The sequence below is a fragment of the Buteo buteo genome, chromosome 24 (assembly GCF_964188355.1).
Source record: "Buteo buteo chromosome 24, bButBut1.hap1.1, whole genome shotgun sequence".
NCBI lineage: Eukaryota > Metazoa > Chordata > Aves > Accipitriformes > Accipitridae > Buteo > Buteo buteo.
The window spans coordinates 10,274,905-10,292,450 of NC_134194.1; the positions used below are offsets into that span (position 1 = coordinate 10,274,905).

Genomic DNA, 17,546 nt, shown 5'->3' on the forward strand with positions numbered 1-17,546 from the left:
GGCAACTGCAGGGCACCGAGGGGGACAACTGCGGGGCACCGAGGGGGGCGGCTAGCTACCGGGGGGGGGGGGGGGGGGCAATTACCGGGAACCGAGAGGACCTGCCGGGCAGCGGGGGCAACGGCCGGGTACCGGAGGGGAATTACCGGCTGCGGGGACGAAAGGCCGGCGCCCGGGGGGCTGCCGCCGGGGGCGCGGGGCGGGCCGGAGGCGGGCACGGAGCCGGCCCCGCCCGGGAGGCCGTGCGGCGGGAGGGGGAGCCAGTACCGGGAGCACCCCCCCCCCCCCTTCCCCGTACCGCTACGGCTCCCGCCTCCCTTCCGGCGGCGGCTCCTTCCCTGCGCCGGGGGCGGACGGGGCGGACCGGAGCCGCGCCGAGCCCAGCCAGGTGGGTGCGGGGCCGGGCCGGGGGCACCGGGAACCGGGCACCGGGGGCGGGCCCGCCGTGCCGCAGAGCCCGGGGAGGGAGGTGGGGGGGGGCCGGGTACGGGCACGGGAACCGGCCCGCCGAACCTCCCGGGGCCGCCGGCTTATGTAACGGGGCGGCGGCCGCGGGGATGCGGGATGCGGCAGAGCGGTGCGGGATGCGGGGAAGGATGCGGGATGCGGGTGCAAGACGCAGGGGCTGAGCGGCGCGCCCCCGGACTGCAGGGCTGGGGAGGTGGGGGGACACACACACGCCGATGTGGAGGGGACGGCAGGAGAAGGGCTGTCACCCCCGGACTATGTTTTGCATCCCCCCCCCCCCCCCCCTCCAGCCCCTCCGTGCCTGGCCATGCCCTGCGGGGGGGGGGGGGCTCTGCAGAGCGGGGCCGTGGGCAGGGAGAGGAGGCGACCTGCTCCCCCCACCGCCCCCTGCCTGCACCCGGGCAGGCTCGACGCAGCCTTCTGCTGTGGGGAGCTCCTGGTACCCACCGGGGTCTTCCCACGCCTCCCCATCACCTGCTCCCTCCTCCATCCTGCTCTCCACGGCTAAGTCCAACCACTCGTGGAGCATCCCAGCTGCACAATCCCCGGTCCCCGGGGTTCCAAACCCTCTCCCCTCTGCACTGTCCCTACGAGATTCCTCCCGTGCCCCACGCTCCGGCCCCTCTCCCCGCCGTGCCCCCAGTGCCGTGGCTGCAGCACACGGGCCAGGTGGCTGCCGAGATCCAGGCCTGGCAGCACGCAGCGGCACTGCCACCCGCATGGCACGAGCGTGACCGGGCACCGCTGCCTGAGGCAGGCAGTGCGGTGAATCAGAGCAGCAAAGCAGGGCTGGCACCTTCGCTCAGGACAGGGCTGACGGCTATGGGGTTCTCCATGCAACTAGCCAGGCTCTGCAGGAGGTGGCAGCTGCTGGCTGAGGTTGGTGAAGGAGCCAGAGCGATTCGAGTCAAGCTGAGGTGCTGGGTTTGGCAAATAAAGGATGAGGAAGGATGGGCCGGGATCAGGGTGCAGAGAGGTGTCCTCCCTGCCCTCATCCTCCCAAGGCCGCAGGACCCCGAGGGTTGCCAGGACAGGCTCCAGCAGAGCCAGGGGAAACAGGGAGCTCAGCCCCCAGCTGGCAGCACTTCTCCGGGTGTCCAACCCTCAGCATCCTGGGGAAACTGGAGACAGCTCAGCTGACACAAAGCAGCACAGAAAAATGTCTCAAAAGCCTCCCTTGGCTATGGGCTGAGTGTTTGTTTCTTCGATTGCCTCACGTGATAACATTAGTATTGAAATGACCCCAACCAGGCAGAGCTATTAACACCTCGCAGCGCTGGAGGATGATTGCGATTCGCACCTTGGCTCTTCCCCGGGTTTCTGCAGAGGCTGCTGCCAGGCGCAGCCCGCCAGGCCCAGTGCTGCTTGTCAGGAGCCGTGTCAGGAGCTGAGGAGAGCCACGTTGACTTGCCCAGCGTGGTTTAAGCACCGGAGCTGAGAGGTCCCAGCAAAGGTCTGGTACTGCAGAGAAACCCTCTGGGGACAAGATGGTGACTGCTGGCAGCATGGCACAGCTCAGTCCCCAACACTGGGCACCAACGTGGCCCCATGGCCCAGAGCTCAAGAGGTCTGGTCTGGCTGGTGGGCATGGTCACTGCAGCCCGGGCTGCCACCTTTCCCACCGGCACCGAGCCCAAGCCCTCGGGCACCACGCGCTGCCTGAGCAGCCAGGGCCGGACCCCCCTGCTCAGAGCAGGACCTTCCCAGCAGCCAGAGGATCTCTGCTCTCACGCACAGCCTCCGCGTGTTCCTGGGCAGACCTTCCCATTTGTTCTTATGCCAGCATCATCCTCGAGTTTAAACGATCCTTCTCCCTCCCCGGTGTTTACTCGCCGGGTGTATTTATAGAGAGCAATCAGGCCTGCTCAGCCAGGGTAAACAAGCTGCGCTCCTGCGGGCTGCTCTCGCGTGAGCACTCTCTGCTCACTAGTCCCAGGAGCTTTCCCCTCCGCCTCTCCCAGCTCCACGGAGCCTTCCTGGCCGCAGAGACCTGGACTGTCTGCCTTGTCCGGCCATGGGCTCTCCAGGCTGTGCCCCCAGGCTCTGGTGTCTCGCCAGGTCGCCCGGTGCCTCACCAGGAGCCAGTCACCCTTTCCTGTGTGCTGTTCTGCACCACAGGTGCCTGCTCCCCCTGTAAGCAGCCAGGCCAGCAGGTCCGTCCCTCCCTAGCTGGTGCCACCAGCCTCTGCTGTTACACTCGCCAGAGGTTCAGAAACGTCACTCATCTCAGCCAAATCCCAGAGCTCCATGATGGTGTGACCCAGACCTGCCCCAGCCCATGGCAAGATGAAGTCTGCAAGAGGTGTTGAGATTTTTGAGGCTGAGAGTCTGCTTTTTGAAGGCAAGGCAGGTTGGCTTAGGTACAGGACCCCAACTGGGAAATGCCTCCGGGGGCTGCTCAGTGCAGCATGGCACCCTGAGCCCTTTGCATCCCTGTGTGAGAGCCAGGATGGCACGCTGCTGGCACTGAGTCCAGTTTGCAGATATTTTCCCCAACCATCGTCGCTCTGAGCCTTCCTTCTCACCCCGGTGCCTGGACACAAAGCCGATGCCAGCCCCACGGCAGGCCATGAGAGCATCTTCCTTAGGCAGGAGAAGCACTCTGAGATGTGGTCCAGAGCTTCCCAGCCTGCACACCCCACTGCTCCCCTTCCCCAGCCCACCCTCCTCTGCAGACATTTGGACAAGCTCACCTATAAAAGCGGGGTGCCGAGAACGAGAGTGACCAAAGCAGGAGAGCTTTGGACTCGCTAATGGTCTCATCTCGAGCATTAAGTTCTCCCTGGATACTGTGTCTTGTGTCCAGACCTCAGCTGGATAAAAGCATCCCTGCCAGTGCCTGGGGGCACCGCAGTCCGCAGAGCTGGGGGTGTCCTGGCACCATCACCCTGTTCTGCTCTTCCTTATCCTCTGCTTTTGGCTGCAGTTGGTGTCTGGTTGCCTGGACAGACAGACAGACTGAGCTAGTGCAGCTGTCCAGGTGAGATGCATCTTCATGGTACTGGCCGGCTCTGCCCATTGCAAAGGCAGGAAAAAAACATTTTGGTCTGGCCCAGAAAAAAAATACCCTGCAGGGATTGGAGCAGCATCCCCCAGGATCCTCTGCATCTTCTCGGGTACCTGGGCAGGGGGTCCCTGCTCTTCCCACCCTCTGGCGTTTCAGCAAAGAACAGCTGATTTGGACCCCAGGCCATGGCCAGCAAAGCAGGGGACTGATCCTGTCCCAGCCCAGCTTGTCTCCTCGGCACTGAGCTGTCTGGAAACCAGCCACCCCCAGGCACACATCCCTGCAGCACTCTGCAGCCTGTCTTACCCCGCTCCCGAACCTTCTCACATCCCGAAGGAGGCAGCGGTTGTCCCCAGCAAAGGTCACCTTCACGCTGCTGCTGAGCCCTTTCCAGGCTGAGCTTTTAGCTCTGCATTTCCCAGGGAAGCAGACGCCGTTCTGGGGTCTCCTCAGGATTCCCACTGGGAACCCTCTGCCCCTTCCCCGCAGCCCCCAGAGCTCAGGGTCCCTGGGGTGAGCTTGCACCCTCCCCAAACCCAGCACTGTGCCCAGGGGCTGGCAGTGTTTCCTGCCCCCAGGGCTGGGATGAGGCATCCCTGCTCTGTAAAGCTTTTAAAAATGCAGGCTCCATCCATCCCAGCCCCTGCTCCTCCAGTGTCGCTGTTTGCCTGTGTTTCCCCCAGCTCCCCTGGGTCATATATTTATCTCCAATTTGCCAAAGCCTCCCTCCTTCCCCAGGGTGGAGGAAAAGCCTTTGCTCGAAGTCAGGATGAATTTGTAACTTCCCCAGACACCTGCTCCTCGAGTCGCAGAGCACAAATCACACTCGTGGCACCCATCGCGGTGGCACCAGCCACACCGTGGGGATGGACCACTCCAGCGTGGCACCCAGCACCCTGGTACCTGGGTCTCTGCACAGCCCCTAGCCAGGCCAGCATGCCCCAGGAGCACCCCCTGCATCTCCCCAAGCATCATGGCAGGATTTCAAGGACATTCAGGGAAGGGACAAGATCCCCAGGGCAGAAGCTTCCTGACGTCCGGCAGAAGTGGGGAACCCAGAGCAGGGCCAGGCTTTCTCAAATTGCAAAGTCTTAGCAGGGGCTTTTGTTTGGCGGCTTGTTTTAACTTGCCATTATGTTCTCCAAAGAAGAAATTTATCATTTGCAAGCTGAGGAAGTCAGAGTTAATGTGAAATTTTAAAACCCTCAAAGAGTTGAGAGCCCTCTAAATATTTAATGAAAGCATCCAAACTGCCGGGTGTCTGCAGAGATGGGCAGGAGCCCTGTGCCAGCAGCAGAGGTGGTGTCCCTGGTCCAGGAGAGGACCAAAGACCCCGATGGGCTGCCACCTCCTGCAGTCTGTCACCCTCTGTGTGCCCCACTGGACTCCCACCTGCGGGGAGATGGTGGCTCTTGGCAGCAGGTTGCTCCTGTCCTTGAAGGTCAGGATGGGGGGGGGGGGGTGAACAGACCCACCGTGGGCCCCGTGGGTGGGCAGAGAAGGCAGCAGGCTGTGGTGTGCTCTGTCCATAACCCATCAAGTGATTCTGCTTTGTCCACCCCATCCAGTCCTGGGGCCCCACCATGGAGCTGATCCTCTCGCTGTTGGTATCTCCTGCAGGCCCCGCTCTCCCTGCGATGCCCAGCTGCCCCCGCGAGGTCCTCGTCCCCCTGCGTTAGGTGCCGAAGCCTGCAGACGCCTGGCGCTCCACGCACCAAGGTAGGCAGTGCTGCCCCTGCTCCGCACGCCGTGGCTCCTGGGGGGCCAGCTACCTCCCCACGGTACGGGGGACACAGTGCAGCCGTGGGATGGATGGGGGGGTACAGAGATACCACTTGGGGCTGCCTCAGTGGAGCCAGTTGGGCCCCCCGGCGGGGGGGGGGGTTCCATCATGGGCATCCTGGTGAGACCCTGGTGCAGGGCAAGAGGCATCTGGACCAGCTCAGGACCAGGCTGAGGCCATGGGAGTGGGGAACAGCTCGGGCTCTGGGGCGGATGCTGGGCACGGTGCTGCCTGGGGACCATGGCAGGTGACGGTGACTGTGGAGCTGGCACAGGGCCAGGGTTTTTTTTCTTTCCTTTTTTTTTTTTTTTTTTTTTTTTTTTTGCCTTTGAAAGCCCCCAGATGGGAAAGGTACGAGCCAAACCCCACTGAAAGCAGCCAAGAATGAATTTTCTGGCCAGAGCCCCAGCAGCTCTTGGAGCAGCGCCGTACCCGTCCGGCGTCACGCTGCAGCGGAAACCCCAAGCGCAGGCAGGCTGAGGGAGGTCTGAGCTGGAGTGGGCAGTAAGACCCCCCCCCCATCCCAGCTGCCCCCCAGTGCGGGGGTCTCACCCCTCCCAGCACTCCAAGCCAGGGCAGCACAGGCTCATCCCGCTCCCACCGAGCTGCAGCTTGGCTGGAGCCCAGACACCCAGATGTCCCCCCCCCATGCTGCCACAGAGCCCCCCACCACGCAGCCATCTGCGGTCATCGGAGAACAGGGTGTCCCCAGCGTTGTGGCCCTTGGCCGGCTCTGTTGCCCAGGGCACGGGGCGTTTCGGCTCCCAAACCTTCCCCTTCATGGGTTGCGATGGGCCCTTCTCCCCCAGGAAGGCAGATGCTCTCCCAGAACTAGGCTGGGAGTTTGGGTAGAGCAGGACCAGCCATGACAGCATCCCCGTTCCTCTCTTCCTCCCACTCCCCAGCCTCGGCGGTGCAGGGGGTGGTTAACGCACCCCAGGCTCTCTGCCCTTGTCTTGGGAACCCCAAAGAGCTTGCGAGATCTTTGCAAAACCAACACCTGTATCAGCACAAGGCTGAACCCCAGGGGAGCAGTGCCCAGGGTCTCATTTTTGATAGTGATTTGGCTGGAGGGAGAAGGGGCAGGGGCTGCCGCTGCTCTGCTGTGATCTGGGTGCCCAGTCTTGAGCTAATCGTGCCCTTGTCCTTCATGCCTTTTCCCCACCGGTGAAGTGAGGGTGGGTATAACTCGCCCAAGGCTTTCCGCGAGGAGCAGGTGTGCAATCCCATCCTGACACGGAGCCAGGAGGGGACCCTCGGGCATCCACTCCCCACACAGTTCCGACCACCTCTGTCGCCCATGCCCTGCATGTCCCTGCCAGGGCAACAGGGACGGAAATCAGTATGTGCACAGGCTGGCTTCTTCCCCAAAGGCGATGGCTGGGGCGATGGGGAGGGATGGGAAGGCAGCGCAGGGGATCGGGGGGGCTTTTGTCTGCTCCCCAAGCAATGCCTGGTGTGCTGTTCCCAGCTCCGCTCCACACCGGCCCCTGCAGAGCTGTGCGGGTGTGCGTGCCTGCCATAAATATTGATGGGGTGGACTCAGCGCAAGTGTGCCTTTATATACGGCAATTGGGATGTAAACGCTGTAAGTACCTGCTGTGTGGGCAGGAGAAAGCAGTGTCGGTGATAGCATTGAGGTTGAATGCACAGTGGCTTTTTTACAGGGAGGTCGGATCCATCCTGCATAGGGTGGGGAGGTGGGAAGCGGCCGGGTGAGTAACCCCAGGGGTCATAAACCTGTTTGGGGAATCAGCCAGACCTACAGCAAGCCTAAATCTTCCGGCTGAGACTGCAGCGAGCCACCACGGCTCCCACAACCCGCTCCCCGCGCAGCCACACCAGGATAAACAGCGAGGGGCTGCAGTGCCTCTGTTTAATAATGCATGGCACAGAGGCACCGGACGCACGCCGGGAGCCGTGGGGACGAGGAGTCGCCACTGCAGCACTCGACCAGCGGGGTCCATCCCAGCATCTCCCGGTGCTCGTGGGACATGGACACCTCGGGGCTCGGGGTGGCCCTGAGGCTGGGGCTGGGTGAGCAGAGCTCCCCGTTGCAAGGCACAGAGCAGCGGTGGCAAAGCCAAGGCACTCGGTCACTCAGCGGCTGACATCCCAGCCGCGCTGGATGCTTCTTAGCTGGAGCCTAGAGCGGGTCGCTGTCCCTTTGGGCACCCTCGCTGGGAGATTCAGCCCCTCCGTCACTCTTTCTCGCACAGATGTAGGCATAGATGGTCTTTTCGGGGAGCTCCGGAGGGCTGAGCAGCACTGGGAGCACCCTTCCCTCTCTGGCATCCTCCTGGGACACTGCCATGCTGGGAACAACTGGAAGCCGTGGGCTCCGTCCCCTCCTCGCCCCATCCCTTCTTCAGCCGCGGCCACCCCGGCTCGCACGCTGGCTGCCATGCCCGGGACCAGCAGGTGCTGCTGGGGCCCCGCAGGCACCAGTTCACAAGCAGCTCCTGCAAACGGCCCCCCCCGGGGGGGGACACACACGTCCCTCATTGCGCGCGGTGCCGTGATCCGGCCCCGCCGACCATCTGCCGCAGCAGCTCCCTGCCACCCACTCCCCAGCCCACGCTGCACCCCGCGGCACAGAGCTGGGCAGGGATGGCCTGGGGGTGCCCAGCGTACCCCCCCACCCCACAGGCAGGAGCCTGGCAGGAGGGGGCAGACGGGTCTGCGGGAGCAATGCCGACGGGGCCGTGGTACCGATGCAGATGGGTCTGCAATACTGATGCCGACAGGGCCGTGGTATTAATGCAGACGGACTCGTGATAGTGATGCAAGAGAGCAGGAAAAGCTGCAACGTCAGCCTGGAGCCCCTCTGGCTGGAGGGGTGCTTTGCAGCCCGGGCAGGGCAGGGCATGGGGAGGGCAGTGGGCAGGGGCATCCCTTGTCCAGCCAGCAAAGCCTGGAGCTGGGGAGACCCTCAGGGCACGGGAGCAGCAGAAGTTATCCTGTGAGGGTGGCTCCAAGGGTGGATTTGGCCTGTTTTCTCTGTCCCTCGCTGGTGAGCTCAGGGGCCCCTGCCACCCCTGGCCCCCCCCCACCATGGTGCTGCTCCCACGGTCGGGCAGAGCACCACAGCGGAGCCGGGGTCAAGCCACAGCAGAAGCCCACCTCCCTCCCCGCCAGCCCCAGGGCTCGTGGCGTGCTCCCACGTCGGCCCCACGGTGAGACCCGCGTTCACACCCCATGCCTGGTGTGGGGGGGATAACAGGGGAGTGGGTGCCGGGGGGGGGCACCCACGTGTGCCAGGGGTGCTGTGGCTTGCTGCAGGGGCAGAGGGGTGGCCCCGTCGTCCCCAGGGGCTGGACGGACGTGGGTGGCTCTGAGCACCACACGCTCGCCCTGAGCACGGCGTAACAGAGTGACCCTGGGTCTCCCTGGCCTCACGCGGTGTCACCGGCGGGAGGGACAGCAGGGTTGGCAGCAGCTGTCCCTGCAGTCTGCTCAGCCGCTGCACTGGAGGGTCTGGCTCCAGCCTGATGCTACAGCGCGCCGGTGCCTGTCCCCATCCCTGTCCCCGCTGGATGCCAGCCCCCAGGGGCCAGGGCTGCTCTTCAGAGGCTGCAGCTGCTGCGTGTTTTGTGCTCCCTCTTCCCCTTCTCCCCGCTGCTGTTTTTGTTTTGTTTAAGAGGCTGGGTTACGAATTTTAAACAGGCTCCTGAAAAACCCAATTACCTCCAGAAGACAACCTGATAAAAGCTGCCTAAGTGGCACTGTGGAAATCGCCTTGTGCAGCAGCCGAGGGAAAACCAACATAACAAAGCCTTTGGAAATGGAGTTAACCACTTTTAATCCCTCGGTGTGATGAGAAGGACCAATAATTATTTTCTGCAAAGATGGGGCAGGGTGGGGGGGATAAGTAAAATAACTGTCCTGTACTAATGGGTGGCAGCAGGGTGGGCTGGCGGTGTCGCAGGGGTGGGTGCAGCTACTCAGGCACCCGCTTCCCTCTGCCTGAGAGCTTTGCAAGGTCCCCCAGACGCTGTGACCTTGCAGGGTCCCCGTGTGGCTGCAGGGCCTGGGAACGATGCTGGCAGCGAGGCGGACGGGTGCCACTCGGGTCGTTGCTGGCGGCGGATGCGGTGGGCGATGCGGCAGCGGCAGTCAGCCCCGTGCCCTTTCCCTGGGCGCTGGCGGGGAGCGAGGCGCTGCCAGGGCCCTGGCACTTGCACCGTCTTCGTCCCTGCCGCGCTGCCCCCGCGAGCCGGCACGGAGGCAACTTGCAGGACTTGGCAGTGCTGAGAGCTTCCTTCTCCATCTGGCCATGGCGCTGCCCCCCCCCCCCCCCCCCCCCCCCCCCATCCCTCCCATCCCTCCCATCCCTCCCCATCCCTTCCCTTCCTGCCTCCCCCCGCAGCTCCAGGCAGCCGCCCGGCAGGTGACACTGCCCAGGACGATGCCAGGGAACAGCTGTGCCTAAGGAGTGTCCGTGCCGGGCACAAGAAACTTCCCAGCACCAGGAGCATCCTCCAAACACCTGCAAGAGCCAGCTCGGCTCTGGGACTGCAGGGGGGGGTGGTTGTCCCCTGGGCCCATGCCCGTCCCAGGAGCAGGGGTGTCCGCAGGGGGGTACGGGGCAAGAGGACGGAGGCGATGCCCAGGGCTGGTGACGAGCCCCTGGCTGCCCTTCCCATGGGAGCCCAGCCGGCAGGGCAGAGCTGGGTGCCTGCCAGCCTGTCGGCTACAGTTGTGCTGCCGGCACCGGCAGCTGGAGTGCCGGGGCGGTTGGCCACTGCTCATGTGAGCCTCGTGATTCCCGTGGCAGCAGGGATGGGGGCTGCTTTGCCCGCCTCCCCCTGGCCACCCCGCACCCCGCGTGGGGTCCCACGCTTGGGGACAGCACTCCAGGCCACCAAGCCCCAAGGAGGGCAAGCCCAGCTTAGCGCTGGGCGCTGGCACAAGGGACGGCCGTGCCAGTTGGGCCACAGCTCATACTGGGAGCAGTCTCCAGGCACCCTGGGAGCTACTGGGGGAGGATGTGCTTAATGCGCCAAGGCATCTCCAAAGATTGAAAGACTCAAGGACCCATCCCAGGAACAAAAGGAGGCGTTTGTCAGGCGCTGAGAGACGGGCTCGTTAATTCCTCCTGACTGTCACACTTATCTGTAATGAATTTGTGCTCCGCTGTATTATTTTTAATACAATAGGAGCGGTGCCGCCCGCCCACCGCCCGGCTGCCGGGAGCGCTGACGTCAGCGCCCGGAGCAGGGCTGCCGCAGGACGGACGGATGGACGGACGGGCCAAGTGCAGGCCTGTCTTGCCTCCCACGCACCCATCCCACCAGCTGCTGGTGGTCAGAGTGGGGCTGGGCACAAGGGCAGGTGGCATTTTTTCCACGGAGGTGGAAAAAGGAGTTGTTGGTTGATGCCACAGTGGAAGGAGGCTGAGGGCTCGGGGCCGGCGGAGATGGGATGCGCCGAGGGGTATTTTGGGGAGTGGTGAGAGGGGGTGAACAAGAGGGCCGTGTCCTTGATGTGTTGTCCCTGTGCTGAGACCTGGCCGCAGCAGTGACTGTGTGTCAGGGCAGGAGCTGGCAGAGGGTGCACACACACGGGTCTGGCAGTGCCGTGTCCCGGTGGAGGTGCTGGGCTGGCACTTACATGCTGGCTTCGGACCCCTCCCCCCGGCTGCGGGACGGCTGCCCACTGCTGCCCAACATCCTGCCTCGCCCCCGTCCTCCCCACGGCAGCCCCGGCGGTGCCCAGCAGCACCAGCAGCATCTCTGCAGCTCGCACCACCGGGCTTGTGGGGGCAGCTGCAACCTGTCCCAGCTCCCCGCAGCCTCCCACACGCAGAGGCGGGGGGGGTCCCGAAACGACCCCACACCCAGACCCTCTCCAGCACTTTTCTGGGCCGTAGCCATGATATTCCCCGCAGGGCTACTCCTCCAGAGCCTCACCATTAAACAGCAGCTATCCCCAAAGCCTGGCTCAGAGCACCACTAATCTGATTTGCGAAGGGCTCGTCTTGTTTCTAATAAGCCAGGGCTGGATTAATTAGGAGGCGCCGACCGCCCCTCTGCAGGGTGGCAGGGCTGGTGGTGGGGCACGCGCCTGACCCCAGCGCCTCGCCAAGGCACTGGGATGAGAATGGGAGACCTGGGGGAGCCCAGTGCTGCAACTGGGGAGGGGGCAGGAGGTTCTACAGGAGCCCGTCTCCCTTGGGGCAGGCACAGCAGGGCTGGGCAGGGTGGTGCCCCCCATTTTCTGCCCAGGACCCCCCCGCTGAAGGGGGTCCTGAGCTCTGTGGACATCGTGGCCTCGACGCCACCGCGCAGCCCCTCCCAGCAGCCCCTGCCTGAGCACCCCCCCACCCGCCTTGGGACACCCCCCCCCCGGGGGGGGGAGCAGCACCAAAAATCCAAAGCCGGGGCCTCCGAGCGGCAGCTGCTGGCGCTGGGGCCGAGGTGATTTATCAGGGACTTTAATTAAACTCCCGCAGCCGCCCTGCACCGGGTGCTGCAGCTCGGGGTGCGGGGTGAGGGAGCAGGGGGGGGCGGGATTGGGGCGGGGGGGCAGCTCCCCGGTGCCTCCCCCCGATTAATGCCTCGTTTGGCCCATTAATTGCCGCGGAGGTGAATCATTAACCCCGCGCGGGACGCGCTCCCCCCCCCCCCACGCCATCCCTCGGCTGCGGGAACGCAGTGGGGGGGTCCGGAGGGGGTCCCCGGCCCCCCCCCCCCGTGAGCACCGGGACGTTTCCCCGGGGGTCGTGCGGCGTTTCCCGTGGGGTGGGTCCCGCCCCCCCGGTGGGGGGCCGGGCCGCGCGGTGGCGGGGCGAGGGGGGGGGGGGGGGTGTCGCCCCGGGCGGGCCCACGCGTGCCGCCGGGGGCGGGAGGGGGGCCGGGCCGCGGCGGGGCGGGGCGGGGCGGGAGGGCGGAGCGGCGGCAGCGGAGAGCGGCGGCGGAGCCGGTGAGTGCCGCGCCGCGCCGGTGCTGAAGGGACAGCGCCGCCGCTGCGGCACCGGGCGGCACCGGGCGGCGGGCGGGGCCCCGCGCCGCATCCACCGGGGGGAGGAGGAGGAGGAGGGGGGGTGGGGGGGGCGGCGGGTCCCCGCGGCACCGCGTCCCCTGCGCGACTTCCCCCCCACACACCCCCGCGGCTCCCGCCCTTCCCGTGTCCCTGCGCCCCCCCCGCGTCCCCGATGTCCCCTGCGCCCCCCGGTGCGTGTCCCCCCGTCCCGTGTCCCCCGCGCGTCTTCCGTGTGCCTGCGCTTCCCCCCCTCGCAACCCACTCCGCGGTGCGTCTCCCGGGTTCGCACACACACACACACCCCCCCCCGTGGTCCCGGTGTCCCCCGCAAGCCGGGTGTCCCCTACGTCCCGTGTCCCCGCTGTCCCCCGCCCTCCCGGCGCCCCCCCGTGTTCCCTGCGTCGCTGCAGCCCGTGCGGCCCCGCTGTCCCCGTGCCTGCTGGTGTGTCCCCCCCCCGTCTGCTACGTTCCCCCGCGTCGCCCGTGTCACTGCACCCCCCCGGTGTCCCCCACGTACCCCGGTGTCGCTGCGCTCCCCCCACGTGGCCCCAGTGTTCCGGTGCCCCCCCGTGTCGCAACGGCCCCCGCTGTCCCCTGCACCCTCCCTGCGGCCCCGGTGTGCCGGCGCCCCCCCCGGTGTCCCCGAGCCCCCCTTGTGACCCCAGGGCTCAGCACAGTAGCGCCTGGAGGCCCCCCCCCCCCCGCTACTGCAGGGTGCCCGGGGCTGGGAGCAACAAACTTCCCCGGGAGCCCCCCCTCAGCCCAGCGGGGTCCCGGGGAGCCGGGATGGGGGGAACCCACGAGGCTGCGGCACCCACAGGGCGCACGCACACACACACACACTGCAAACTGCACACCCAGGCTGTGAGCACAGCCTGCAGCCCCCCCGCACATGGGGCACACTGGGGGCACAAGCACACGCACCCCCATCCCGCAGGCAACACGACGCCCCACACACATACACCCCCCCACACCTGCAGTCCCCCCCCTGCCCACGCACACAGAGCATGCAAACAGCCTGCAACACCCCCACACGGACACACACGCAGCACAGTCTGCAAATTTGTGCGCGCACCCCGCCCCGTACAGCCTGCAAACCCACAGACCTGCACACGCAGCCCCCTCCCCGCACCAACACAACCTGCGACCCCCCCCCCCACAGTGTGCAAACACGCACACGCAGCGCGCACGCAGCGCGCACAAACACAGCCTGCCAACCTCTGCGCACACGCACGCACCACCCCCGTTTGCGAGCCCTTGCACACATACCCACAGAGCTTGCAAACCCCCAAACTCACACAGCCAAAGCTTGCAAACAGGCTGCAGCCCTGCACACCGTGTGGGCGCACGCAGCTCGCGGCCCCACAAACTTACACGCACACGCACGTGCACACCCCCGCCCCGTGCAAACAGCCTGCAGCCACCCGCAAACACACCTCTTGACCAAACGCAGCCTCCACGTACAGCTCACGCACACCCGGCGCACGCAAACACGGCGTACACACACGCGCTCCATCCTGCACACGCGGCGCCCCTGCACGCCATCACCCATCGCCAGCACCCGCAGGGATCACACACACAGTCACAGGCTGCTGCCTGCAACCCCTGCAGCCCCCAAACACTGTCACAACCTGCCAACAGCCTCTTCTCCATCCCTCTCCAGAGCACACGCGTTGCGGTAAGACACACGCTCGTGCGCACAGCGCCCCGTGTCTGGCTGTGCCACGCTGACGTCCCCAGGCAGGGTCTGGCGTCGTCCCCCCCGCCAAAGCAGGGGTATGCGGTGGGTGGTGGCGTGGTGGGTCCCCATCTCACCAAGCCCCCAGGCAGCAGCACCCCGGGGCTCCCGGGCTCCTGCTGCCCACCCCCCGCCACCCCGAGGGCAATGCTGAGGTGCAGAGTCCCTCTGGGGTCCCTGCTTTGGTCCCCCCACCAAGGGGCCAGCAGGCCTGTGGGGAGGGGGCCGAGGGGCGCAGGTGCTGCCAGCAGACAGATCTGCCCAACCTCTGCCCACAGACCCCCAAAGCTCCCTCTGCCCATCCTGGAAGGCGTTCGGGGCTGGAGGTGCAGAGGGTGCAAACTGCAGCCCCCGGGGAGCGTCCCATCCCTCACGCCTGGGCAGTGGGGACCCTGGGCACGGCGTCCCCGACCGTGTCCCTCTCTGCCCGTGCAGGTGGCCCTGGTCAGCGAGCCCGGACAGCAGTGGATGAGTGCTGGGCGCTGGCCTAGCCGCACACGCACACCGGCACCATGGACTTCGTCATGAAGCAAGCGCTGGGCGGTGAGTGGGTGCCGTCCGCCCTCAGGGTCCCCCCTCCGGGAGCGATGCCAGCCTGGCACCCCAGGGTGCACGGTGGGGGGGACGTGGCAGGGGGACATTGCTGCGGGGAGAGACACCAGCAGCGGGGAGCTGCTGCCGGAACCCTCCGGGGCTCCCATTGCCTGTGCCAGCAGCGCCTGGCTGGGGAATCCCAGCTCTCCCGCTGCTAAGTGGGATTCCCCGGCGGGTCCCCTGGGTGCCAGCACCGAAGGAGCTGCCGGCGTCTCCCCCGGCTGACGCCAAACTAGGGCAGTGCAGCCAGCCCGCAGCACTCCCCATCCCCACAGCCTCCGGAGCCCGTCTGCAGCCGGCTCTGGCACGGGTGGCACTGGGGACGCCCCAGGTTGTCCTTGCCGGGGGCCTCCGTGCCCTCCCCACCTCTGCGGGGGCTTCGGCAGCCAACGCCGGGCTGCGGCACCCTTGAGGACCGGCCGATGGTCTTGTGCTGCACAGGGGCCACCAAGGACATGGGGAAGATGCTGGGGGGTGAGGAGGAGAAGGACCCCGACGCGCAGAAAAAGGAGGAGGAGAGGCAGGAGGCCTTGCGCCAGCAGGAGGAAGAGCGGAAAGCCAAGCACGCCCGCATGGAAGCCGAGCGGGAGAAAGTCCGGCAGCAGATCCGCGACAAGGTGGGCACACGCCTCCCCTGCGCCCACCCCTGCCCGCAGCACCCGGGGAGGGGCTGGGACAGGTTAGCCGGCGCAGCCAGGGAGGAGGGTGGCCCAAGGCAGTGGTGATGGGCACGGGGCACGGCACGCTGCCCTGCTGAGGGCCTGTGTCCTCACAGTACGGGCTGAAGAAGAAGGAGGAGAAGGAGGCGGAGGAGAAAGCCGCACTGGAGCAGCCGTGTGAGGGCAGCCTGACGCGCCCCAAGAAGGCGATCCCGGCGGGCTGCGGGGACGAAGAGGAGGAGGAGGAGGAGAGCATCCTGGACACCGTCCTCAAGTACCTGCCCGGCCCGCTGCAGGATATGTTCAAGAAGTAACAGCACCGCCAACCCTGCCATGGGGTGCTGGGGCACGGGCGCCCTCTCCCCTCCAACCCCTCCATCAGTTCCCTTGGCCCCGGGGGGGGGTCCCCGCACCCCCTCCTGCCCTTTCCCCGGACCAGACCAAAAACCCGCCCCGTCCCGTCCAGGCAGGGCCCCACCACCACGCCGTGCCAAAGGGGAGCGGCCCTGGCCGGACAGGGTGAACCGGGACCAAATGCACTGATGTAACCTCGCGGCAGGCTGGGGGCACCCCAGGCCCTACCGGCCCCCCCCGGGGTGGCTCCCTGTGCCCCCTGCCCTGCCCCTCCTGCCCTCCCAGGGGACCCCGGCAGGCCCCCACTCGCCTGCCCTCGTCCCCAGCACTGCCATCCCCCTGCCCCGTCCCGCCCTGGGCCAAGCCCAAAGCACAAAGCCAGGCGCCCTGCCCGCAGCTCCCCCATCCCCGGTCCCCGGGCACGGGGGTCCCCCGGGGCTGCCCAGTGTGCTCCAGCATCGGGGGGTTGGAGGGGACCCCCCCCCCCCTTCCCCGCATCTCTGGCCCCATAGTTAAAGCCATATCAGTTAGACTGCAATACTTCAGCACCGGGAGGAGCGGGCGCCGCGCTCCGCCAACCGTGTACAAAGGCACGCGCGGGGCAGGGACCCCCCTGCCTCGTCCCCCGACCCCGTCCCCGCCATCCCCACCGCTCGCTCGTCCGTGTCTCGGCCCCGCTGGCCCCCGTTCTCGCATTAGTGTCTCTGTGCCAGGGTGCGCCCCGTCGCTCCATGCGTCCTCGTGTCCGCTGCTCACGCTCCCACCCCCGAGACCCCACTGTCCCTGGGGCCACCCGCGGCGATGAGCCGAGAGCCCCCCGCCATGCCGCCGGGGCCCCCCGCTTTGCCCCCTGCAATAAAGCCAGAGCAGGGGGGGAGGGCTGCCGGGCCGGTCCTGGGCTGGGAGCGCCTGGCTGCCCCCCACCTGACACTGGACACACGTCCCCCGGGCCTGGGAAGGGATCCCTGGGCAAGCGCCCCGGGCATGTCCCAGGAACCGCTGCTTGCATCCCAATTGGGGGGACGCGGGGGCATGCCCTCACCCCAGCCCATCCCTTGCCGCACCGTGCTCCCCCCTCCCCGTGCTTCCTCCGCCACAGCCCCCAGCTGCTTACCAGGGCCCTCCCCGGGAGGCGGCAGGCGGCTCGGGGCCCCGCAGACATGCTGTGACCATCCTGCTCGAACTAGTCTTTGACAAACTAATAAAATAAAGGGATTTGTACATTGCTCTGGCTTCTTCTTACTCATTGCTTCCCTGGGGCCCCACGCCAGCTCCCTTGCCCCTCCATCCCCCTCAGGGCTGAGACCTGGCAGCTCATCACACTAAAGGAGGCCACAGGGCCCACGCCGGGCAGCACCCAAGCCAGGCCACAGGTGAAGGGAGAAGCCGCACATGGCTCCCAGAGCCCTGCTCACTCCAGCAGCCTCCCCACAGCCCTGTGTCTGCCCTGCAGGCGCCCTCTCCAGGGTTGGGGACAAGGTAAAAGGGAAGGGTGCTGGTGGGCCCCCATCCCACAGACACAGCAGGGGGACTTCTGCCCCTTCCCCCTGGCTCTGGGACTCCCCTCACAGAACAACTGGGGATACCCCTGGGGTATAAGGGCTGTTTCTTGTGGGTCACAGCCTTCTGCTCCGCCAAGAGCAGGGGCATGGGGCTACAGTCAGGCCCTGGGCGACAGGGCGCCTTATGCCCCGCAGCAAGGCAGGGCCCCTGGCAGTGCCCAGGCTTGGCACAGCCCTAGAGGCCTCCGTCCAGAGCCAGCCTCAGCTTTGACTGATTTGCCATCATTTACCAGCAAAGAGCTCAGCTGTTACCCAAGTGGCATCAGCAGAGCAGTCACCTGGAAAAACTTCTGTCAGAAGAAAATATTAGGGTAGGAAATGATAGAGATCTTGCAGGCAAGGTCTCCATCACAGGCAGGCTGCGTCCGCACCGTGTGCCCTGCGACCCAGCATGCCG

General features: G+C 66.3%; 1 protein-coding gene across 2 annotated transcripts; it reads left to right on the forward strand.

The window, feature by feature from the left end:
* Positions 1-351: 351 nt before the first annotated feature.
* CPLX2 (complexin 2) lies at positions 352-16,793 on the forward strand. 2 transcript variants are annotated; one of them, XM_075056445.1, is made up of 5 exons: positions 352-388; positions 5,096-5,194; positions 14,416-14,523; positions 15,016-15,191; positions 15,350-16,793. In XM_075056445.1, exons 3-5 carry the CDS (start codon positions 14,493-14,495, stop codon positions 15,545-15,547), a joined length of 405 nt encoding a protein of 134 aa, XP_074912546.1. In that variant the 5' UTR covers positions 352-388; positions 5,096-5,194; positions 14,416-14,492; the 3' UTR covers positions 15,548-16,793. The 2 variants fall into 2 exon arrangements, with proteins under 2 accessions (XP_074912546.1, XP_074912547.1); XM_075056446.1 differs by lacking the exons at positions 352-388; positions 5,096-5,194 and adding an exon at positions 12,149-12,182.
* Positions 16,794-17,546: the final 753 nt, after the last annotated feature.

What these genes read in the sequence shown, in the direction of transcription:
- CPLX2 (XM_075056445.1), top strand. Translation starts at nt 14,493, where the DNA reads ATGGACTTCGTCATGAAGCAAGCGCTGGGCG. An exon ending in CATGAAGCAAGCGCTGGGCG is followed by an intron (nt 14,524 to 15,015) that starts GTGAGTGGGTGC and finishes TGTGCTGCACAG; the next exon opens with GGGCCACCAAGGACATGGGG. An exon ending in GGCAGCAGATCCGCGACAAG is followed by an intron (nt 15,192 to 15,349) that starts GTGGGCACACGC and finishes GTGTCCTCACAG; the next exon opens with TACGGGCTGAAGAAGAAGGA.